This window comes from Macrobrachium rosenbergii, chromosome 5 (genome assembly GCF_040412425.1).
Source record: "Macrobrachium rosenbergii isolate ZJJX-2024 chromosome 5, ASM4041242v1, whole genome shotgun sequence".
Classification (NCBI taxonomy): Eukaryota; Metazoa; Arthropoda; class Malacostraca; order Decapoda; family Palaemonidae; genus Macrobrachium; species Macrobrachium rosenbergii.
The window spans coordinates 27,840,246-27,865,731 of record NC_089745.1 but is presented as its reverse complement, the minus strand read 5'-3'; the positions used below and the strand labels follow the sequence as shown (position 1 = coordinate 27,865,731).

The following is a 25,486-nucleotide window of genomic DNA, read 5'->3' as shown; positions in this document are numbered from 1 at the left end:
ACGAACGGTACCGGTCATTTAAAAACCTTGTCATTTGTAAAGACCTGTTAATAAGAAACAACCCTTCGAGTGGTGACCAAGACGACAACTTTGTTTGTGTGTGTGTGTGTGTGTGTGTGTAGTATGTTTGTCTATGTATATATATATATATATATATATATATATATATATATATATATATATATATATATATATATATATATTACAAAGTTATTTAGTAGGCCTGATTATCGAATTTGATGTTACGTATGTGATTTTACGAAAACTGCACTATGACAGTTTTATTAACACTAAATAACACTGCTGATGATTTTCAGTCCATCCCCGTAACTTAGTCTACCTGATATAACAAGAAAAATGGTCTTAGGAGATACAGTTCTTTAGTTGTTTGTTCGCAATATATAGCGCTAATATAATTCCATATTCCCAATTTTACATTCCCGACATTCTAGAAAATAAAGTGTCTCGTACGAGAATTTTCCAGATCTTGTAGGAAGAACCTTCGCTCTGAAAGCACTCCGAATGAAGTAAACAATCATCCACCATTGTAGGTGCACGGTTGTTCACTTTAAGAGCGGTCTTCCTCAGTACTGTTACAACGCCTGTGGAAATTACGGTAAAACATCAAGTGATGTTTTGTGGGTAAAATAGGATTTGTTCTGATGGCGAGTGTGTGCGCTCTTTTTTGCTCCGGTTAATTGTAATGTGATGTCACGTACCCTGTCGTCCACGCTAGAAACTGAATTTGCTACCCGCTTTTGACTGAACTAGTATCATCTGATCACGGCTTTTGAAACTATAACACCGATCTGTATTGTCTGGATTCATATAAGTAAGTCAAATATAAGTGATTCCTCTACCTTTAGTCCATACGACGATCGCATTTGAAATGTGTATTAGCAAGTGAATTCATAAATTAACTGAAACCAGGACGTTAGTCCTGGCAGGGCTTGTCAATGCTATCCAGGTCTTCCACAGAAACACTTGACACATTTTTGAAACCAGAGGTTAGGGTTGTTGAGCCTGGGGAAAAAATTCAGGTCGTTTTACGTTAAGAACGAATTATCTTTCTACCCAGATGAATTGAACCAGAGTGGCAATGCCCATGCTACGTAATTAGCTCAGTTGAATTGAAATTTTACCACAAACTTTTCAACCTTAGAAAAGCGCAGTAACTGCCTTATCTCAGTAGGGGGTTGTGCTGTCAATGCACCTCACGTGTTGCACTGTAGGCATTACTAGAGGGGTATTTACAGGTCTCATTTTGTCTCTAACCTCAGCCACATTTTAGCCTATTACGCTACCTCCATTATCGCTTCCTTTCTTTATTCCTTCTGTCCAACTTCTTTCTTTCTCCTATGTGCAGATGTGGGATTTTCTCCCAGTTCCACTTTTAGATAATTACATTTAACCTCCGTTATTTTCTGTACTTTGCTGCCAACCACTCCAACTCATTTTCATTGTTTTCCACGTTGTGAGTCCGAAAGTGCCCCATTGCTTGGCTTGATAGTCTAAATTTCATAAAATCAAATCAGATCACTTAACTTGCTTATGAACTTCCAGACGGCACCCACAACTTAATTAACCCATACGGTAAACCATACAAATTATATAAGGGAGAGTGATGAGTATGCAAGAAAACGCTTCCACAAGGATTGCTAATCTGTTTTCATACAACACAAGGACCTACCGGGTACAATTTTGTCTGGGTTTAAACCAGGTCTCCGGCATGGGACGCACCTCGAAATTCTACATCCACCAGGAATTTTCTTCCCTGTTATCGAGAATAAAATGACCCGTGTAACTATTTGATTTTCCGACTAAGTTATTCCCGTTTTTCCCATACATATTTTGCGGCACTGTAAGTAGCCAGACTCGTTCCAGTAATATTTCTTGATACTGTTCCTGTGGTTGAGAATTGCAGTGAGTTTCAACAGACTTCATAAAAGAATCTGCGCCTTCACCCCCCGTAAATTTCGAGTGACCTAACGCAGTGGAATTGGGTTGCCACCAAGATAATGTTACCAGCCAAAGTGATGGTCAGAATGTGTAATAAGTCGAGACAGGGTGCCCAAAATTTCTTTAAGACTTTCTGCGTTTAATACAGCCAGCGGATGGAGGCAACACAAGAATAACATAGGTGGTCTCAAGTTATTCGAGCCGTGACGCATTTTGAGTGTTGGAACCTTTAAATTTGCCACCCAAGACTACAGTACGATCCCATTTCATATCAGGATAACTTTAACTGTTAAGTCTTTCAAGAGAAATAATTATTAGATCGAGAAAAATTTCCGAGTCTTAAGACAGTATGGTAGTGTGTATTCAATAGGAAGGAGCTTACCGTTTAAAATCTCAGAATGTCTGCGTTATTGTGTATAAGATGAGTTTGAGATCTGGCAGAGCGCTTTCTTTGGACTAGGATCTCATAAAAAAAAAAAAAAAAAGGGAGATATGGGGGGTGCCTGATATGCAGCCTTTGGCTGCTCAGTAGGAAGTCACATGAAACTTTCCCGTAGGGGGGGGGATAGTGCAATTATTGCTCCTCACGCGGCGCATTGTAGGCCTTAATTTAGGTTCTTTGCAGCGTCCCTTCGGCCCCTAGCAGGAACCCCTTGATTGCTCCATTCATATTCTCATTCTTCCATCTCACTTATCACCCTCTCCTAACAGTTGTTTCATAGTGCAGCTGCGAGGTTTTCCTCCTGTTACACCTTTTAAGCTTTTTTACTATTTTCCTTTCAGCTCTGAATGACCTGAAAGGTCCCAGCTCTTTGCCTTTGGCTTAAATCTTATAATTCAATCCAGTCACAAGACATCCCGCTTCTCGAAAAAGACCAGCATATTAATTTCGAAAACTAAACTCGAATGTTTTAAATGTAATTTAAGCGCAGATGGAAGTAGGATATGTGGCCTGACGATTCCTGAGTCTTTATAGTCTCAGATTTCAAAAATATAATTTGTAGTAACTTCCTGACCAAATAATACTAGTAGTGTCATAGGATCGAATTTCTAGAACGAAGCCTAAAGTAAATGTTCAGAATGTATGTTGGAAAATGTAACAGGTTCAAGGTTGTGTTTGCCCTGTTTTGAAAATTTTCTTTTTAAACAGTCAAAAACATCTGCACATTTTTTTACAAATTGGCCTTAAAAGCTAGGTCAGGAGCATTATAGACTAAACACCTTTGAATATGTAAGTTAAGTACACCTTAGTTTTACCAGACCACTGAGCTGATTAACAGCTCTCCTAGGGCTGGCCGAAAAGGATTAGACTTATTTTTGAATATGTAAGAATTCTGTCTTCTGCTATAGTGTAGGAACTCGCCTTTTATATTGAAGTAATAGGTTAACGATTGAAACCCGGGTGGCGTACTGTCGAAGACCCCAGAGTATAGTAAAAATACGTGCCAATTATTTTATCTCCTGGAATTAAAGACATATACGTGTTTCTTTGTATAATGCCTGTTAAATCGTTGCAAATTGATATATATTTGAAAAGTGTCAGAAACCTGTATTCGCATAAATCGTATGACGTAGTACTATTTTTTTCGTGAAAATAATATCCATATTTTCGATGTTTTTTCTGTGGAAAATCATTGCCAACTGATAAGACAAATGGCATCGGTGAATGTTTACTTATTATATAGCTTTTTACATGGGACTTGAGTTAAATTGTTTCATTTCAACATAAGTAATTCAAATGCTATGTAACAGGCAATTTGAAGGTGGGTATTCTACATAGGAAAACATAAGTGAATGCTAACTGCGGCCCGCGTTTGCTGTGAGGCTCCTCTGCCCAGGACCCCAGGCAATCAAAGTGCTGCACTGTCTGGCTTACAAGGCCTCAGGTGAGATGGTCTTCCAGTGGTATATTTTCAATACCTCTCAAAGTTACCGAGGGTGAGACACTGCGCAGCCAAGCAGGGTAAAAACTAATTTTAGGAAGCGGACTAAACTGAAATCTGTTTATTTAGTTTTTAGCATTAAAAACCAGGTAAGAGTTCCTGGTTGGACGAGTCGGTAGAGTTCTCGGCTAGCACTCTGCTAGTCCCGAGTTCGAGTCTCCGGCCAATAAAGAATTAGAGGAATTTATTTCTGGTGATAGAAATTAATTTCTTGGTAGTTGTGACGCCAGATAACCCACAATTAATCAATCAGTCAATCTTGGTATAATGTGGTTCGGATTCCACAGTAAGCTGTAGGTCCCGTTGCTAGGTAATCAATTGGTTCCTAGCCACGTAAAATAAGTCTAATCCTTCGGGCCAGCCCTAGGACAGCTGTTAATCAGCTCAGTGGTCTGGTTAAACTAAGGTCTTTTAAAAACCAGGTAAGAGTTATCGGATTGTTTCCATGGCTTGTCATAAGTGTTTCATTACATATGTCGTAACTGCTCATAATTTGTCTCACTGAATTCAGAATTTAAAAATAACGTATTTTAACCGACCATGATTGTCGGATCCATTCACCCATGCGTATGTTTGTATACGGTGATATATTTTAGGTCTGCTAAGCTGCTACTAACCAAGTTAATACAAAATCTGGTGGTGTGGAATTACCTTGCCGCCTAAGATTTTAAGGCCCTTTGGTTTGGTTCAAAGGAAAAGAAGACCCCTTTCCCTTATCCAAGCAAAGAATTTTGTCTCGTTGTATCCCAACAATTTTCTTTCTCTCCAGCATCACAATGGCTGCAGCAGTCGCCAAAGAATCCTTGAGGAGGACCCCAAAATTGCTCAGAAAGCAGGCTGCAGACAGGTTCGCTTTACACATCATCAAGAAAGCTCTGCCGTGCATCGAGGTTGGACTAGACCGGGATATGGAAGACCAGGACTATCGTTATAAAATTCATATGCTAGTAAGGCTGATTTCTTGACTGGAACCTTGAAGACATGTTAGCGAGTCATTTCAGCTTTTGATATGCTGGTCTTTTAAGTAATATTGTTCATGTAGCTGCTGTAAGTAGAGGTAGTATCTTTATACAAAGATGGCCTTTCTTGCTGTTAGGTAATGACATTCTGCATTGTTCAAAGCAGTCAACATGGCCAACAGGTTCAATTCTTACATAGTACTAGTTTGCTATTGTGCCTAAGCTCTACAATTTATGTGATTACCTTTCTCTGAACACATTGTGATCTATGATTGTTGTAGACTGGAATCATTCGAGCATGTTTCTTACAGTAGTTTGTTTTCAGCTGTTAATTCTATTATAATTCGTAATAACCCTTGCTTCGGTCAGTTTTTACTAGGTTACTGTCTACGTGTTTAACTTATGTGCACTGGTAATCATTACCCGTTTATTAAGTTTTCCTTACTCAAGAGTTCAGCCTTATAATTCTTATAAACAGCGCAAACACAGAAAAATTTAAGTTTATTTCTCCTAAGGGTCTGTTGAGATTGTTTCTCGAGACCTCCCGACTCTGTTAAGATATCTTGAGATTTAGTGTTGAGAGACCATGTCTTAGTTAAGATGTTTAGAAGCACTTGTTTCATGAGCTTTTTTCAGAGTGCGTAGTTTTTTCCGTCGTTTTCATTCTTTTTCAGAGTCTGCTCAGGCAAATGAAGGACTGGTACTGGCAAGAAGCAGATTTCCTGGGCCATATAAGATCAAACAACAGGCTGAGCATCTCTAACTCACTCATGGATGTTCTGGACTGGAAGAAGACCTACAGGCGGATTCCGATCGTGCTCAGGTTCATCATACAACTGTTGTTCTGCTGTGAAGTGGGCACTGTCGACAGGTGGCAAGAGATGGTAAGTCTTGATATCGAAGTAGGTTTTTCGTTTTCTATTCGTATGCAGTGCGGGATTTGGACTGACATCGGTTTGTTGTTCACTTTGCTGGAATGTGTTAAACTGAGTAGAGCTTTTAGAAGGTTAGTATGGAAAAGTTCTGTATTATTCTTCTTGGAGAGCAGTTTGAATAACGAACGGAATTTTATTTGGCTGGGGAACTAGCAAGGGAAGTGGCATTTTTCGTCAGTTGGAAAAAATTGTTTCAAGAGGTAATTGTTTTGATGCAGCTGTTCTGTTAACGACAAATGGGACTTAGACTTATTAGCACTTAGGACTTAGAGTTAATAAACTGTGAAGGGCACAGCTGTAAAGGTAACATATGCAGTTCAGGTAAAGCAAATCTATGTAGGTCAAAATGAAAACTGTCCCTGTAGGAGGCAGCGCTGTCAGTGTAGCTCATGTGCGCTGTATGCATTACTAAAGGGCATTTGCAACGTCCTTCGGCCCGTAGTATTCGCTTTCAGCCTTTTAATTTACCTCCATCCCCGCATGCTTTAGTACATCTTGCTGTCCAACCTCTCTTATCCAAGAATTCTTAGTGCAACTGTGGGGCTTTCTCCCAGTTTTACTTTTAGATCATTGTACGTCATCTGCTTAATTTTCTGGATTTTTCTGTCACTCTTCAACCACTCCAACTCCCAGTCTTCACTGTCTTAAGCACTGAATGACCAAAAGTGTCCCGTGTCTGGATTAACAGCCTAAATTTCATAAAATCTGTAAAAACTGTACGGGTGGATGTCAGAGGTTCCCAGTTGTACAGGGATATGTCTAAGGAAACCTGCAGCTGTACAAGAGCATGCAAGGCATGAGGCCTGCAGTTGTGGGCGTCCAAGGCTTAGTCCTGCATCTGTACGGGGCATGTAAAACAAGGCCTGCAGCTGGAGCTGGACAGGGTCGGGTATGACTTAAGGCCTACAGCTGCATAGGGAAGTTCCATAGCTGCACAGGGATGTGTATGACAAAGGCCTACAGCTTCACAGGGATGTTTGACAAAGACCTACAGATGCGATACCGCAGGGTGGCGTTAGTGCCATTACTGGAGGTTCTTTGCAGCTTTCCTTCGGCCCTTAGCAGCAGCCCTATTCATTCTTATTGCTGGTTCCGTTCATATTATCTTTCCTCCGTCTTCCATTTCGACCCTCGCATAACAATTGTTTCATAGTGCAACTGTGAGGTCTGCCTCCAGTTACACCTGTAAACCCTTTATTCTCAATTTCCGTTTCATCGTTGAGTGACCTCATAGATCCCAGCGCTTGGCTGTTGGCCAAAATTTTATATCCCAATTCCAATACAGCTGCACTAGGAATGCCAACAACCGCATGGGGAAATGTATGGTTAAGGCCCCTAGCTGTGCAGGAGCATAAGTTAAGGTCCCTGTATATACTGTACAACAAGGTGAAGCCTAAGGTGTACAGTAATAGTCTTCAGCATACAGGTGAGAAAAAGAATGTATAATAAAGCTGAATAGCTTTTAAGGGTAGCATTTATAATGAAATCGCAGAACTATGTAGAGGCGTATACAGTTTTCAGAACTAGATGAGGTATGTTTTAAGGAAGCTCAGAGCTAAACAGGGGCCTGTTCAATTTGTTGCTAAACTAGAAGGATGGGATAGGAGGGTTTTGACAGGTTGATTAAATCGTATAATTGAAGTGTCTTGTTCATCATTAAACTAGCAAACTATGAGTTATTTTGGAGTCAATGTTGGTACATAATCCTAATTCTTAATCAATTTTTTTTTCAGGTCATTCAGTTCAGGGATTGCCAGGCAGTCCATATTTTACTGAGGGCAATGGGAAAGCTCTACTTCACCAAATTCAGTGATACAAGCTTGAAGTTAATGGACCCCTCATTACTGGCACTGATATTTGACCTGGCTTCGGAACTTACGACGATTCACCTTCAGTGCAACCTAAACATCCCCGTTCTCGAAGCCATAAAGCACAGGAGGCACAGTCTGGACACCCTGATGATAGACGTGGAAGGGATGTACATCAGCAGCTTCACGTCGCTGGAAAGCCCACTTTACAGGTTGTTCTTCAGAAACAAGAATAAAGAGGACGTGACGGAATGTTTGAATAATAGCGAAGATGTCCCTAGGACATTCGGAAACTTGAGAGAAATAGGTTTCAGATTCGATATCTGTCCTCGGCAGGTGTTGCAGTTGGTATTTTGTCTTCATCATTACTATCCCAGGGTAAAGGTCAAACTTACTTCTTTAGTGTCATTACCATATGACTCCATGCAGAAGAAAAGACCTTTCATTTCTCCTTCTCTCATGGTAGTCAAAGCCGACGACAGTAAGAAAGTGTACTCATATTGTAAAGAAGAATATTGCGCAGAATTTTCTGGTGAGTATAACAATTCGTTTGTTTGTTCTGCTGAGGTATACAACCTTAGCTTAACCTTTAGTGAAGCACTGGCCGAAATTCGAAAAGGGATGATGTCTTCCCCTCAAGTCACCTCGGTTAATTATATGTACCACGAAAGAATTTTGATGTTCATCTCGCCGACGTTAACTGATTTGGCAGAAACGTTGACAGAACTGCATGTTTACGGACTCATAGAAACAACCGAGGACAAACACACATTTTCTCAAGGCCTCGGCAGATGCAAGAACTTGAGGGAACTGACCCTTATGATGAAGTTGACGACTAGTCCGGAGATGAAATTGACAGAGATGCCGAAATTAAGGTTCCTTTCGGTCACCTTTGCAAAGTTCTCGCCTTTGAGCTTGTTCGGAGTAGCGCCAGACCTTTGGATCCCTGTTGATGAGTTTATTGAAAAGTTCTTGTTAATTATGGTAGAAGCAGCAACTTCCCTGGAAGTTCTTCACATCCCAGGAAAGAACAATCTTTCGATATTAGCCGAAACAGAGTGTTTTCAGAACCTGAAGACCCTTAGTATTGCTGAAGGGACACTAGAGAACCTTAGGCGTAGCTTAAGAAAGTTGCCGTCCCTGTCCACAGTTGTGGTAGGGTCTGAATTTGGCTACAAGAAGTACTTGATCCTAAAGAAGCAATACAAGTGTACAGATCTTAAAGTGATTTACAAAAAAGAGAGGCTAGTTACTCCGTATACCTGATGGATGTTATTGTTTGTGGATTCAAGTTAGACGTTATGGCTTAGTAGAATATATTACTAAGCAAAATCCTCTTCTTGTGCAAGTGTGTGCAGTAATAAGTTTCACTGTAAAAATTCTTGTGAAATTTTAACATTTTATCACAGGGCAGTCCACTGACACGGAATCCCTATTGTTAATAAGATTGTATATTGCATTCTATGTATATTTTGTTAGGAAACGACCAAATCGGGCGATGTCAGTTGTCGACTAAGTTTCACCTCTCATGCAGATTCCTGAAGATATGTCAGGGAATTGCTATTTTAGTTTCTTGCAATGTCGAGAACAATTTTAAATACCAAATTTTTTTTACCAGAGTTAGTGTGAGTGGAACGAAAAAAATCCTCCGAAGAGTTTTTGAAGTAAAATCTTAAAGGAAAGTGGTAAAATTAGTGTCTGATATACTGATGATTTTTTTTTTTTTTTAGTGATTTGGGGTTATGTCAGCTGATAAGGATTAGCTTATTGACAGTTTATGTATTATTGTAAAGTTCACTGGAGTACCCTTTCCCTCGTTCTTCCTTGCAACAGATGTTTCAAAGCTTGATTTTAGAACTAAGATTCAGACATATTTTTCGAAAATGTTGAAATTAGTCATTTTACCCGTCTCTACATATTGGCGTTTATTTTATGTTAATTTACTTGTTTCAAGTAATCGATTCCTAACGTAGAATGTGAGATGAATGAATGTCTGTTCATTTTTTACCAAAAATAATTTTGCCTGAAATGTATGTTACGGGTCTTAACTGTAGAGGATAAACTAGATTTATCCATGTTTACTTTAGTCGATGCATTTTTACTGAACAGCTATGTGTGTGAATCATGTTGCATTATATTAGATTTTTTCATTCAAATTTCCGTATTTGGGTCATTTTATACAATTGTGCAATGCCTGATTTTAAGTATATTTTGTAGATGAATTATGAGGCGATGTTTATGTGGATTCTGCCTTATTTTACACATTTCTGTAGATTAACCTTTATAATTTTTCAGATCAAATGTCATATTTTATAAGGCGACGTTTATATGCCGGTAACTTTACACGAACATAACGGGGCATTGCACAGTACAGAAAATAGGTGTTTATTTCCAAAGATAGTCTGTGACCTGAAAATATATTTTACGAAAGTATGTTGAGCAATTTATTCAGCCAGATATACAGCGTGATAGACTTATGGGTGTATACTCTTCCTACGAAGACACTTGTGGTTGTATACTTTTCCTACGAAGAACTATAAGTTTAGAGATGTGGAGAAGTGAGGAGATTGAGAATATCGTTGCCACTTAAGGTGACACTCTAATCAGGTATGTACTGTACTGTGGTTGTTACGAATGGAAGAAAAGAGATTTCATAGAAATATTAAAAAAAAGCAAGGAAGCAAACTCTGCAGTTGATCCGATGCCATTAACTGAACTGGTTGGAGGGGGAAAATATTTCATGCCTTACCGATATATCGGTGAAATTTATAAATGCTAGTATCATGAGTGCAAGTTCCCTGCATCTGAGAAAGTGGGTATTGTTAAAGCGGTTCTGAAAGGTACGTTTGACTATCAGAATCTGGCGTTTATGTCCAAAATACTAGAATGTCATTCTAAAGCATTAGTCATCTGAAAAGTGTAAATGTTTTTCCAGGTAGTCACTTTATATATAATTATACTCTACGGAACTGCTGCATGCTCTGATCTAAATATTTATTAGAAATGATGGATGAAGGCAAATGAGGTATTTTGGTCTCACTCGATCCCATTGCTGTTGTACTTAAACTACTAAACGATTTGCAGCCCTCTGAACTACTGAAGAAGCATTAGAATAATTAAAAGACTGTGCATTAAAATACTGTGTATATATTGAGAACTCATACTCATCTCATGGACCACTAAAACTCATGGACCACTAAAAATTGGAGTACCACAAAGAAGTGTGTTATGTCCAATCTTATTTTGCATTTATACGATAGGACTGTCAAAAATATTACAGGGTCCTGGGGGTAAAGTTCAAGCTATTGGCGGATGAAACTCAAATTCATTTTTACACAAAGATCATTAGTGATAAAAATGAAAAACTAAAAGACGTTCTTACTAGCGTTAAGGAATGGGTGACAATTTAAGCAGTTGAAATCAAATTAAAACAAAACTGAATTTATCTTGGGGGAAGGAAACAGCTTAAGAAACCTTGGTGATTTTCGATTAAATATACGTGGTAATGCAGTTCTAATGACTAACAAAGTACGTGACTTAAACTTACTGTTGGAGCGCAGTTTGGCTCTAAGTGCTCAGATAAAGACTGTAAAGATTACTGGCCATCATCATGGAAATATTACGTTTGTTAAAAATATCTTTAGTTCTGTAAACAAAAATTGTAATTAATGGTGTCACAAATAGGGTGAACCATTGCATTTCTATCATAGTTTGCCTAAAGTACACTCGGAAACCACAATCTCCGACCCACCTAGGTCGTGCTCAGAGTTTATGAGGGGGGGCCTTTCTGGACATATTCTACCCTTCACCCGACGCCCCCCCCCCCGCCCCTTCCTAACTACAACCCGGCAGTTTCGGCATTTTTTCTTAGTTTCGATATTATACAGGTTGTAGAATTCAACACAGTGTTGTCTATATAATCATACCATGACTGCTTTGCATTATACGCAGCAAAATCATTAAAAAAAACACCCAAAGCAAAATCCGGAGGAGTTCAACAAGTGTTCGAGTGTGTTTCAATCCGTGATAGTTGGCGTTGCCCGCCGTCCAGAAAGGCCCCGCTCATAAACTCGGAGCACTACCTAGGTGGGTCGGAGATTGTGGTTTCCGAGTGTTCAACCTAGAAATTAAAGACTTCCCAGTTTTCTGTTATGGCAGTGAGGATTTGACAGTTAGTATGGAGTACGCCGTATAGATTTTAGAATGTCTGCATTATTATTGTGTGTGATGAATAAGTTTGCGGGTCTTCAGAAACTGTAAACAGCCCATTTAAAAATATAGGGAAAACGCGTGAACTGCAAGCAGGTTTCACTCAGCAAAGAAGAGGGTACACACTAGAATGCGGTACACAAGAATATATCGACCCCATATGTTTGTAGTATCTATAGATTTCCGGAAACCTTTTGACTCCATGGATAGAAGGAAACTTACTGAAGTCATGATGAAATGCAGATTAAATGCAAAGGGTTTAAATGCACTTACAAAGATAAATACAAATGATACAACACCGCTGTCTCAATAATTTAGGACGGGGGCATAAAGCAGGGGTGTAATGGATCAACTTATCAGTAACTGACCTGATCGCTGAAAATTTCCAAGGTACAATTGTAGTATTTAGGAATTAGATTTTGAGAATCTTGGCATTGTTCTTTGTGGATGCTGTACTGATTATAGAAAAGCCATAAAAACTCTAGTAAAAACAGTTAGTGAATGTCGCCTAAAAATAATCTAAGAAGAAAGCAGTAGATTAGTATTCAATGACTATTACAGTTTAGACGACGTAGAAGACATACAGTAAACTAAAGGAGTAATAATACCATTTAAAAAAAACCATAGAATATCTAGGTATTACACTCAATAACACGAAAGCTTGCTCAAGCGAACAACTGAAAAGGGCCTGGGTCAAGGCAACACGGATGGTAAACATAGCTAACTCAGTCATAAGTAAAAGTTGTGGCGGGGTGATGATAAAGAGCCTGTATTGTAAGGGACCAACAACGTTAGTGTCCATGTATGCCATGGGAGTAATGAAGCTCAGAAAAAAAAATTAGTAGAAAAAAATAGGTAATAATGTTTACGGAACTACTAAAAACACCAGGGCACACAGCAAGTTGCACTTTAAAACTGGAAGTAAAGGTCACTTAGGAACACGAAGAGCAAACTGTTTTAACGAAAGCATACTGTCAAGAGTAACGGAAAAAGGCTCCTACATGAAATAACCTTAGACAAGAACAAAAATAAGAAAGTACCTTGCCTTTTGCAAAATTAAGAGTATATTAATGAGTTTAAATTAAATTTCAGAAAAAATTGATTAAATGAAAGCAAATAAAAAATCAGATTAGAACAAAAACGCATGGGAAAGAAAAATAAATGATAAGTCAGCATTGAAAACCTATAGGAAATTTAAGAGAGACTCGGCATGATAACATCGAGAAACTATGCTGATTAACAGAGCTAGGTTGGAAACTACAGCTAAATAACCGGCAAAGACTAAAAGGAAAGAGAGTAAATGTTTATATTGCGAAGAAGTATTAAAAATCTAAAGCATCGCTTACTTGACTGCTCAGCGTATACAACAATATTATGGATAAATATGGATTCGTGCAACAGCCAGATCAAAGGAAGATAAAAAAGGAACTAACGGCATTGTTTTACTATCTATAGATTTGTCTAAAGAGGATATTGAAAATATCATCTTTAGAAAAATCTAGAGTTTATTAAATAAAGCTTTATCAAAAACGTATGGTAGCACAGAAAAAAAATATACTTAAGCACAACCACAGTAAAATAGAACGAGCAGAGGGAGCAGATACAAAGACTTGTACGTCGTGCTCCCCTCCCACCACTACTACTACTAATAACATGGTGCAATATTTATTAGTTTTGGCGCCTAATTTTGTTTACGTGTAAATAGATCAGTTTGTTCTTTAAAAGTGATGAACTTTAAATAGTAAGATTATCAGAGTTATTGTTCGCATATCGGGGGAAATTGGTTCATAGGCTAAATAGCCCATTTCTATACCTGGTATGCACAGTCAAGTGATTCGAATTTCGGTGCCAAGTTCCAGTACTAAGCCATCCATCGTAGGCCCAAACATGTTTAGAATTTAGAACATTCCTTATGGTGACTTTGACCCACCTCTAGTTCCTATAGGTATGTTAACATTTCGTCTTCAGTTTTTACTTTCGCTCAATTTTAGTTATGTGTTACCAATCGCAACATTCCCCCCCCCTCCATCGCCTTTATTTCCAGTCGCGATCAGTACGTGTCCAGTAACTATCCTGGAGTTATTGTGATGACAGTCAACGTTGATTGACTCATTGATTAAGTTAACTGTATTATTATGTTACAACAACAACAAAAAATCAAAATGAACTATATTTTGATATAAACCCATATTGTGTCGGGCCTTAAAATTATTAACTTCCTATTTATCTCCTGTGATTCAGTGTATCCTACCTCAGTGGTTAAGCAAGATTAAGGAAAGTTTGTGGAACATTCTCAGTTGATTGTTATGCCAGGCCCAAGGACTTGCTACTCTAGGTTAGGCTAGGGTATGCTGGGGTAAAACTGAAGACTTATAGTCTACCGTAGCCGGAATATTAATTGCCGTTTATTTATGTTTTTGCTTATGTTTATATGATTTGTATATGTTTATGATACTTACCCTTTTTTGTTTATGTGTCTATTTTCATCCCCAATGGTTGGTTTTAGTCGAGGTGCAGTAGTAATCTTCAGTTTTACCAGTTTTATTTTCAAGCAAAATTCCTCTGAACTCTTTCTGTAATCTGGGGTGTTTATTCAACATAGGCTGTTTGCTGTATTAATTTGAGAACTTTCAGCTGTGGGTAGACCACTAAACATCCATAGCCAGAGACGTAGATGTAGAGATTAACCTCTTGTATGATTCCTCAACAGGGGACAGGAACCCAGCGCTCTGGTGTCTGATGGTGAGGGCCGAGGTGCTTAATCCCCTAACATTATTGGTTATGCTTACTCTTGTTAATTCTTAATAGGTGACATTAGGCCTATCCCTGGGCATTTTACTGATCCCTGTGGTGCTCACATGCTTGTATCAGCCTGGATATCCAACCACATTATTTTATTAGGTTTAGGCTAAAGCAGGCTAGGCCTAGTTTAGTAAGCTCACGTAGGCATAGTCTTATTTCTAGATTAGCCTATGGTGTGTGTAAAAGTTTTGAAGGTAGCCTATACATAAGTAAAATTAGAGCAAGATAAAAATAGTCATATTTATGGTTAGACTTGATAGGAAATGACAACAGACAATAGACAGGCAGAGGGAGCTTTGTAGTTGGGGCCCAAAGGACTCATAAAGAACCATTAACCAATTGCTGTATACAATGTAGGTTATGTTGCACATGCAAGGTTGACAGCTTTTTATGATGCCTAGGCTAAAGACAGTTTCTCATATTGCCACATTTGCATGTTATGATCAGCCCTCAGTAGAGCTAGCTAGAGCTTGGGGCCATAAGGTAATAGCAGTTTGAGGTGTATTTTGTCAGACAGCCAAATAACTCTATACTGTAAACAAGAGTTTCGGTACACTTTAATTTAGCATTGCATAAGTTGAACAATTTTCCTGCTTAGCCAGTCATCAATAACCATCGAAATAAAGGTTTTCCAGACTTAGGGTATGTGATATTACCAATATTTTAGGCAGGAGTCAGCAACCTCCTGCCTGCAGGCCATATCTGGCCCGAGAGGGATTTCAGTCCAGTCTGCCAGCTTAACACCTGGACATTAATTATCTAACAGTTGTTAACTTGTTTAACCCAAGAGATGCTAGGGGATGCCACTTAAGGACGACAGCAGTATTATGCATTTGCAACTTCAGTAATGGAACCAATATTTTCTTGCTCATTTTTTAACTTATCACCTAATGTTATACATAGTTGTAATTGCTTTGTGTCGCAGATTAATAATCAAAAATAAAATATAAGATACTTTTAAAAACTTATATTTAAAAAGAATATTTTTTGGAAAGAAAACATTATTTCAAAAGCCACTATTTAGTTTTGGAATGCTTCGTGCAGTATTTTCTGAGACTTTCAAATTTTTTCATGACAGTATTACTCCCTAGCTATTCAAGAAACACCTATAAAAGTACAAAAAATATACAATAGTTATTAATTGGTTGAATGGGTGTATATGTGTGTGCATGTTAACTATCCTATGCACACTAACTTTAAAACCAATATTACTGTCGTCACTGTCATTGTGATTATCTATCTCGATATCACTATTTGAAGAAAATGAATAAGCATCACCATCAAAAGCCATTATCTCCAAAATTCACAAAATAAACAAAAATTTATAAAAGTCTTTGACCGTTGCTTAACTTCAGGATACAAAAGCCTCCCTGGTCCCGCCCCCCAGGCTGACGGAAGGTTTACAGTTTTGCTATTTTTATACTGATGATTAAGAGAAATCTGGCATCTTTTATTTTCACGAGTGAGCTGAATGGCTGGCGAGACTGTTGATGCCACTCAAACAGAGCTAAGGGGAGGGACTAAATTTACCGCGATATTTGAAAATAAAGAGTCTATAATATCGACGTCGTCCTTACACAGCATATAAAGCATCGATTTTAGCAACACACCGCACCTTGTGGGTTAAGGAATTAAGCAATCCTTATAGTACATTTGATATCATGACCCCCCCTCCAACACACTGCATAGCTATCTGGCACACTCTTTCCATTAGGTTGCTGACCCCTTAGTTTAGATCTATATTGCTTGACTCTTCAGTTAGGTATTACATGACCTTTAACAGCCTTTTCCTAAAGTAAATATGGTAATGCAAGTATTATCTTGATAGGTCTAATGATCTTTTGTTCTTGTGGAAATACAGACCATTGCCTTTTACATATGGGTATCCTTCACTGTGAACTGCAGACAATTGCTAAACTTGGCAACAAGAAAGTTAACTGGTGTTTAGCCTTCTTGGAATGAGTTGGGGAATATCCCTTGCCTTTCATCTACAAATGTTTTTTCTTTTGCTGTTGTCATGTGGAGATGTCTTGCTGCACTCCTGACTGCTGTGTTGAACTTAGGGGTTTGTTTGAGTTTTTGAGGAATAGTGTCATATTGAGAGTTTTGAAAGATGTTAGCAAGTGTACTGAAACTCCATCCCCTCCTTATCCCTTTTTTTTTTTTATGAGCAGTTTTACCATTTTATGTAGCCCTGAAGTGTTAGCCTACCTCTTTTTCCTCACTGCCAAGCACCCCTCTCAGTGCTCCTGTTGCAGGGGATAATGTACTGCTATTTTGTAGTTTTTAATATAGGAGGTAACCTTGAAATGTTAGACTACCATTTCCTCCTGACTGCTGAATGTAGTACTCCTTCCTCTGGTGTACCCCCTGTGGGGAAAGAGGTTGGTATTGTAGAAGGCAGAGACCATACACCTACCCTTAATACATGGAGATTGGCCCCTATTTGGAAGAGATAGTGAAACATATAAGACAGTGAATTAAATAGCCTACTGGCAGATCACTACATTAAAACAGAAACAATCTGGCATGATAGCTAAGGAGAAAGCATGACCATGTTTACAGGTAGATTCCAAATGCTTTTTATTAAACTGTGCATGTCTACCATAACTCACAGCCAGAAAGCTGCAGAAGTGGTTCAAAGCTAAATATCCATTATCTTTTTATAATTACCAACAAAGCAATATATATAATTATTGTTGATAGTTTGATGGTCAAATATGCATACCTTATTATTAATTGCCTGCAATCTAGTGATTGTGAATCAATATTTCTTGTTTGTTTTCCTTTCTGTGTTGTAGTTGCATGTGTTAAATATATACAGTGGCATACAGGCAAATCACAAACTTTAGCATAAATGTCATTTCCCAACTGGGCAGTTTTCTTTCTTTTCCTTTCTATTTTTTGTCTTAAAATGACATCCTGTCTTCAGCCAGCAAACATTCAAGTAAAACTAGGTTCCGTCACTAGAAGAGAAGTTATCCATATTTCAAGTCCATCCATCTGTTTTTACTTGGAGGTGCCCTATCAGTCGTCTTTTGGTCTGTCTTTAATAATGTATTCTTTCCATTCATAGCCATTTGCTTATTTCTTCCTTCTTTAATCTATGTTCCACTTGTAGGCAAGTGTGTTTGGCACGAAAACAGTGTCTCAAAGTCATGCCAGTGATGAGAATGGGAAATTTAGAAGTAATGTAAGTAAAGTATTGTATATAATGGAAATAGGCTAAGCTTACCTTGTCTTTCAAAATGCAGTTGCCTTTGTTTTAGCTTATAATTATGCATGTTTGTTAGAAAACATTGAAATTGCTGTGACTGAAGTAGTAATTGAGTACAGTCAGTTCACTAATAATGCTAGTAATGTGGGGAAAGTGGTGTTAGGTGACCACCTCTCCAGAATCATATTACTGTACAATTATCATAGGAAGCATATGATGCTGCATACCTATATGAGGATTGTCCAAAAATAATTTTACTTTTACTTTTCTGTACTGCACAGGTATTGACAACACAGCATCAGAAAACATTCAAACTACTATAGCTAATAACTACAACCCAAAAGTAAAGGATGAGCTGGAGTACTAGCTGCAAGGTTCATTTGTTAGACAAGAAGTCTTATCTTGAAACTAGAAGGTACCAGCTACAATGCTACAGCTCTGTTGTATTTATTGTAACATTGTGTGTGATTTGAGAGTTGCAAAATTATAGTGACTGGTTTGTAGAAGTTTGAGTTAACATAATTTTTTCAAAGATTCTTTGCTATTTAATGAGAAGCAAAGACTTTTGTTGCTGTGAATGGTCACCAGCGGAATGACTGCTGTCTCTGCTAGAGTCAGCAGTTGTACTAATGGCTCTGCATATGACAGTAAAATATAAAAGAAAGGACAACAATAGGCTCCATACCTGATGGTATATTGTTGTGAAGGTTACAGAATCTTTTTTTATCTTACTCTTGATGAAAGTGCAAAGAAGGGTGGAGAATTTTTCATGTTGTACTATACAGTACTGTAATCCCATCATCATTTTACTGTTGTGATGGAAAAATATTGGATGAATTATTCATAAAATAATTACAGTATTGCAATACACCCCTGACTGAATTAGCCCTTAATCCTACTAGCCCAAACAACCTCAATTACCAATCCCCCTATTTGGAATTTTAACAGCCAGCGGTACCAACGCTGCAGGTAAAATCTTGTCACTGAGCTACCACAAGAAACGGTTGGTAACGCTGACACAGGTGTGTACCGACATGCCCACTTTTTGTCAATTGCTTTCTGTTCGCACTGCTGAACGGTTGTTCCCTTCAGCAAGGCGAGATTTAATCCAATTGCTCGACTCCTCTTTGGTATTTGAGACTTTTGGACTGGATTTACTGACCTTTCTCCCAGATTAGAACCTTCTGCTTGGATTTACTGACTCTTCCCCTGGATTTACAACCTTCTGCTTGGATTTACTGACTTCTCCTGGATTTGTTACCTTCTGCTTGGATTTATCAGCCTTTTTAGATTTTCGTTATGGAACATCTTTGGATTTGGGTTCACCGGTTCTTGAAACTTGATTGATCATTATGGACAAGTGTTCCTCTTCTCCTGCCACTACCGCACCTTCGAGCTCGACTTCGTCTGCCCCTGCGACCATGGATGCTAGCGCCCATTGCTCCTGCTTGTCTTGCAAGAAACGGATGAGTACTTTGAGACATTATATACACTCCATTTGTCAGTCATGTAGAAAGATTCAATGTAATGTACAAATGCGTTGCGATGAATGCTCAGATTGGATGTTAGAACAGATGGAAGATTACATTTGCCATTGCAAATCGTTGGCTAGCAAATGGCAGTCGGATTCTTCATTGCCTCTAGGGCCTCAGGCTTCGGTTTCAGATTTAATGAGCTCAGAGATAGTTAAACAGTTAGAAGATAGGATTAGGAGTAATATGACAAATTTAGTAGCTAGTCTTTTCCAACAATTTTCAAGCAAGGATAGTAGTAGTGTTAGGATGTTTAATCTTTCTTCTTTTTCAGCTCCCCTGTCTGTTCCAGAACCAGCCCTAATGGGTGCTGAGGGTAATGGAGAACCGCAAGCCTCCAAGTGGGTAGGTTCTGCTGGCCCCCTCAGCGTGGAGCAGACAGTGGGGGACCCTCCCCCCCAACTCCCTTGTAGTGTTGTTGAAAAATTCAGTGTTGAAAACATTAGTTAGGATCAGGAGCTAGGTATGACTAAGACGGATAAGTCGGGATTAGGTAGTGAGGAGAAGGCATCAGGTGTGCAGAGTTGCTCTCCTGTTGGGGTTTCAGTTTCTAGTGGAATTTGTGCTCTGGCAAAATTGTCGCCTTCATCGCTTCTGGTTCGATCTGGCCCAAGGTCGCCTCCATCTAGTAAAGCGATTCGGGTGTGCCTCTTTTGGCTTCTAAGAGTGGTTCGCGTGATCGGTCTGGGGATGTGGCAGAATATAATGCAGATTTGTTGGGTCTGTCTAAAGGATATAGACTTTTGGTGAGAGGTTGTTTGTTGAACGGGTTTTCTAACATTAGAGAATATATGTTTGGGAGTGTCCAGAATTTATGTCAGACATGCTTCAGGATTATCAGGGAGGGGCGGATTTGGTCTACCTTCTGTCCCTTCGTTCTAAGGATTCTGCTTTTTCCTCTGGATTATCTGTAGCTTCACCTTCCTTGCCCACATTCTCTGTTGCTCCCCTTTCAGTCTCATCTCTGGCTTCTTCTTCTTCTTCTTCCCTTCCTGCGGCTTCCGCATCTTCTGCTTTCCCTCTTTCTACGAACCCCAACATCCCCTCTTCTCAGGTAACTTTTTCTTCGCACACCATTCCTCTGTCTTCCCCCTTCCCTTCCACCTTCCCTTCCACCGTCCAGCCTTCTTTGGTAGGGGGATCTTCTGGTCAGGTGAGAACTCGGCTTCGGCAAAATTTGACCTCAGGTGCTTCAGGTTTAATCCCTTCGGGTATGTGCAACCCCTTGCTTCCACTTCAAGCATCAGGTATTCAGGGTATTTCCCAGAGTTTGCTGGTTGCTTGTAGTTCGGGTTTGCGATCCGCGGCTCTGACTGGGCTTGCGGTACCATCTCCGATCGGTCCGAGGTTTTCATCACCCACCTTTTCCACTGCTGAAGCGTCATTGGTAACTCCTATCTCCCATTCTCCTTCTTCTTCTTCTTCTTCTTCATCCCTCCATAAGCATTTTCACTTCCGCATCCTCCCGCAGGGTTTAGTAACTCGGGTTCGGCTTCTCTCACTCGGCTCCCCTTTGGTAGCAATGTGGAAGCAGTTCCGGGTCTGTCAGCTCCTTCCTCTCTTCCTCCCCATGGAATCAACTATTTGGATCCAGCTCCGGGTACCGGTTTAGGTATAGGTATGCAGCATTCTGGCTTTTGAGGTCTATTTTTAGACCCTTCATCATCGTCTGGGCACCGTTCAGCTCCTCCTCCTTCATCTGTCTTGGACTGTTCGGACATGGCTGAACAGGATTCTCATCCAGAGGTTCAGGAAATTCTGGAGGATTCAGAATGTCCCCTTTCCATTGGTAAGGACTATAGACGTATGCTGGAGTACGTCACTTCCTTGTACCCTAATGCAAGAGCTCCGGACCAACCGCATGCATCAAATCAGTCTCTATTCAAGTCATTCTATGCCACTAAGCCAACTCCTGTTCCCTTTTTGCACGGACTGGTTTGGTTTGATCCGGTTAGGCAGGCCTTGGAGGAGGCGGACGGTCGTCTGGCTTCGGTGGTGACTTCTAATAGGCAGGACATTTCTCTTTCCCTCATAAGGCGATCTATTCAGTTCATGGTAATCCTTTGGCAGGTGTCAGGTTGTCACTCAGCAAATCTGTTGAGGCAATCCTATCTAGGTCTCCGGCATTGTCTCGCCTTGCAGGGATTTCCCTTAGGGAAGCGGCAGCACTAGAAGACGTGTTATGTAATCAGACCAAGGCTCTTTCGCACTCTCTGTGGATGTTGTCATGGTTAATGGGTTTTTTAAAGAATGACGGATATATCCCTTCGGATCCAGGACTGTTTGACAGTTTAATAACTTCCATATCAATGGGTCTGGCTCATCAGGCTAATGCCTTGGCTACATCAACGACTTTTGTGAGCAAAAAGAGGCGGGATTTCTATCTTAGTCATCTTCCCCCGCATTATCCGGACGTCCATAAGAGGGTTCTCCTCAGAACTCCTTTAGCTTCAGCCAATTCCTTGTTCAAGGAGGAAGATGTGGCTAGTATGGTAAATTTTGTCACCACCAATTCAGCCGTTGAATCACAGCAGGCTATGATAAGGGTAGCAGCCCAGGGTTCTTGTTCCCTTAGAGGTGTTCGCAAGTCTTCTCCTTCCAAGAGAACAAGGCGGCATCGGTGTCTGCTTCTAGACCCTCATCATTGCGGATAGTTTTCCCCACGAGGGTCCAAGGCGGTGCTCGTAGGTTAGGCTTCTCGTCGATTCCGAGATACTTCGTCGCTGGTCGGTCATCTGACCCTTCCTCAACCCAGACGGGTTACCCGGAGGGACAGCGGCTCTGCACACTGCTTCACTTCCCTCCATACATGAGAGGCTTTGAATAGCCACAAGGGAGGTCGACGGACGGAGACAAGACTGACTTGACTGACGATCAAAGTACTCTCCAGTATGTCTCTTCACTGAAAACATCGATCATTATGGTGAGTGTAGAAATAAACAGATAGCCTATGCAGAACAGATTAGTGAGCCACCATCTCTGAGGTTGGTAAATGTTAATGGGGCAAATTCAGGTATTCGGGGGGTGTATTGCAATATGAAGTTTTCATAATAAAACCAATATTGTAATACCTACCTGAACACCTGAATGATTCCCATCCTCCTTTCCCCACATCAGTTTGACCTTGAATAAAGCAATTGATGAAAAGTGGGCGTGCCGGCACACACCTGTGTCAGTGTTACCAACTGTTTGTTGTGGTAGCTCAGTGACAAGATTTTACCTGCAGCGTTGGTAACGCTGGCTGTTAAAATTCCCAATAGGGGAATGGTAATTGAGGTTGTTCGGGCTGGTAGGATTAAGGGCTAATTCAGGTGTTCAGGTAGGTATTACAATATTGGTTTTATTATGAAAACTTCATATTTCATATTAGTTGAACAAAAATGTATCCAGCAAATGATAAAATGTAACTTGAAAACTCTCATTCCTGTAGCAAAAGTATTTGAAGCCATCACTGCTTGGGATGCATAATGTGCTAGTAATTGAGTAAAAGGTATGTACAAAACACAAATGAAGAATGTTAAGCTAAATTGGTACTAAAGTAATTGCAGTTGTGGAGACAAGGAAACTTCATGATTTTGACAGATCTGATGGATGCTTAAATTTAAATACCCATCCATCAGGACTTGCAAGCACCTCTGCTGTGTCATACTAACAGCACCCAGTAGCGCTCGCCAGTTCCCAAGCTACTAGCTTGCCTGGTGCCAACTGCAGAACCTGGGTGCTGTCGGGCACTCGCTCTGCATCAGTTCTGAGTTCCTGGCACCACCTCTGTCCTACTTATGGCCTGCCTACCTTTTTTATCCACTTGCTCCCGAGCATGGCTCCCTTGCTTCCTTCCCCCGTGCCATTGCCAGTCTTGTGTCTGGGTTAACAGACGTTAACCTTGTAATAATAGTGAAGTGTTGTGCAGTGGAGGAGGTGGCTACTTGATGATCCAAGAAAAAGGTCACTGTCAGACTCCCATGCACCAGGGAGAAGGCTTACTGAAGTCCAAGGGAGGTTGATGGGTTTACACACGGGTAGTCACCCCCCCTCAGTCAAACCTGTTGCTGGTTCCAGGTATCAACAGACAGCCACTGGAAAGGTGTCTTACTGGATATGTAGAGAAGGGATATCTATCTGGCCCCTCAGATCTCCTAAACCCAGTCCCTGTCAGACTCCCATGCACCAGGGAGGAGACATACTGAAGTCCATGGGAGTCCAGAGGGGTCTGCCCCCGGATAGTTGCCCCTCAGTTGAGCCTGCTGTCCTCAGGTGTTGACGGAAAGCCATTAGAAAGGCGTCCATAGAGATGTACTTTTTGAAGTTTTGCTAGCCTTCAGCTAATTCCTTCGCTGCAAAACTTCCAATTATGCTTTGCTAGCCATCGGACTTCTCCTTTGCTGCAAAGATACCGCTTAAATAGCAGATGCTCCTGGCTATACCGTCATGTCACTACAGTTTAAGTGGAGCCCCAACTAGCGGCATGCGGAATGCCAGTATTGGGACAAGTGGAACATAAGCGCCTAATAGCGGCCAAGCTTCCAATAGCACCCGAGTGCCCTATAGCGCCAGAGCTCATCTTCATTTAGAGCTTCCTGCACCAGCTCTCTTGTGTCTGGCACCAGCCTACTAGTGGCTGACGCCAGTCTCTCTTTAGCTCGGCGCCTGTCTCTTCTAAGAGCATACTGTTGTTCTTTTTTGAGCTCAATTTCCAATTGAACGCCTCTTCAAGTGGCTGACTCTAGTCTCTGATCATCGGATGTCCTCCTTCAGTATCGGACTCCCTCCTTTGAGTACCATACATCTTCTCTCAGGAAGTTTTGTCTCTTTTCAGCCTGTTCCACCCTCACCTAGAGTTCCAGACAGGCTGAATTGCCCTGCTTTGTGACATCAATTAGTATCTCAAAGCACTGTCTTTTGCAGACAGGGACTTTTGTGTACGAATTTATGAGCTTGTTGAAGAAGGCTGTCACCTCTACAGGGGGTTGGGCATCTGACTTTGGTTTTTTAAGGGAGCAAGACAAGTGTTTTTTGTCCTTCTCTCCCTCTGATGCTTAGACAGAGTAGTCCTGGTTGAAGTTCTTGTCAAGATTTTGAAGTAAGGGTCTTTCTTGACTGAGATCAGGAGCAGGTGCTAAAAAGATAGGAGTCTCTCAAGTGTTGCCAAGGGACATCGCTTCGCAGCTACTTTCAGACAGCATATATCCTCAGTCTGTTTTACCCTTTGGTGTTACGATATCTTCCCCCATGACTGTTCTTTTATGGGAACTTTTCTTGGGCTCCAGGCAGAAGGAAGTGCTATGAACCCTCTCTCTAGCGACACTCATTCCCAAGCGCCTGATCATCTTCAGAGCTTCTGACTCCCAAGCTCCCAAAACCCGTTCCAGAGAGCTCGGCTCTTTCTAGCCATACTAGGCTCCCACAGCTGAACGCCAAGTTCCCTTTCACATTTTTTATTTTTATTTAGTTATTTATTTATTTATTTTTTAGAGCATTGTGTTGGACTGCAGCAGAAGTTGTCACTACTGGTTTTGTTCAAGACCGTTGTTACCCATGGCCAGACTTTTGTGTATCTTAAAGATTTTCCAAGTTCCTCTAAGCATGTCAGATATCAGTTTTTAACCAAGTACAGGCAGTCCCCGGTCATTGGTGGTGGTGGTTCCATTCTGACGGCGTGATGATAACCGAAAATCTGTGTCTTTGGTTATCAGCGCCTCTGTTATTTATGCATTAGCGCCAATGAGCGGAAATCAGCGATTTTCGGCGCCGAAAATTGCCAATTTTCGTCGCTAGACAAGCACCGTAAAACCCGATAACCAGGGACTGCCTTTACAGTTCCGCATATGTTGTCAGTCTGTACAAGGTGTTATCGACTCCATACAAGGCATTATCGCCCTAAGAAGTCGATCCCGCCCTGATGGCCATGTGTCCATGACTGTCAAGCATTGACAGGGTCAGCAACTAGTCCATTTGGTTGTCTGCAAGTCTGCATGAGGTTCTACAAGTTTGTTCGCTTGCAGAGACCTACCAAACAGTCCTGTTGTCCATTCTCCAGGGCGATTGGGTGGAGTTCCTGGATATGTAAGGTACTTCATTCCATGTCCACATACAAACTCCAAAAGATATATATCAAACCCATC

At 40.4% G+C, this 25,486-nt stretch overlaps 2 protein-coding genes across 10 annotated transcripts in view; both read left to right on the top strand.

Annotated features, from left to right (window-relative positions):
• Window positions 1–315: 315 nt before the first annotated feature.
• Window positions 316–10,037, top strand: LOC136838629 (uncharacterized). Of its 4 annotated transcripts, none has more exons than XM_067103917.1 (4): window positions 316–832; window positions 4,672–4,849; window positions 5,536–5,745; window positions 7,530–10,037. In XM_067103917.1, exons 2-4 carry the CDS (start codon window positions 4,679–4,681, stop codon window positions 8,868–8,870), a joined length of 1,722 nt encoding a protein of 573 aa, XP_066960018.1. In that variant the 5' UTR covers window positions 316–832; window positions 4,672–4,678; the 3' UTR covers window positions 8,871–10,037. The 4 variants fall into 4 exon arrangements, with proteins under 4 accessions (XP_066960018.1, XP_066960017.1, XP_066960016.1 ...); XM_067103916.1 differs by having other exon boundaries at window positions 472–616; XM_067103915.1 differs by having other exon boundaries at window positions 551–642.
• A 3,351-nt stretch (window positions 10,038–13,388) lies between these two features.
• The window catches only part of LOC136838628 (DNA cross-link repair 1A protein-like), a 105,324-nt gene continuing 93,226 nt past the window's right edge, over window positions 13,389–25,486 (top strand). Inside the window, exons 1-2 of one of the 6 annotated variants that reach the window (XM_067103910.1) lie at window positions 13,449–13,758; window positions 18,114–18,247. The gene's annotated coding sequence lies outside the window, so the exon portion shown is untranslated. Of the gene's footprint in view, window positions 13,759–18,113; window positions 18,248–25,486 lie in introns of all 6 variants that reach the window. The other 5 variants (XM_067103913.1, XM_067103909.1, XM_067103912.1 and 2 more) reach the window with 5 other exon arrangements.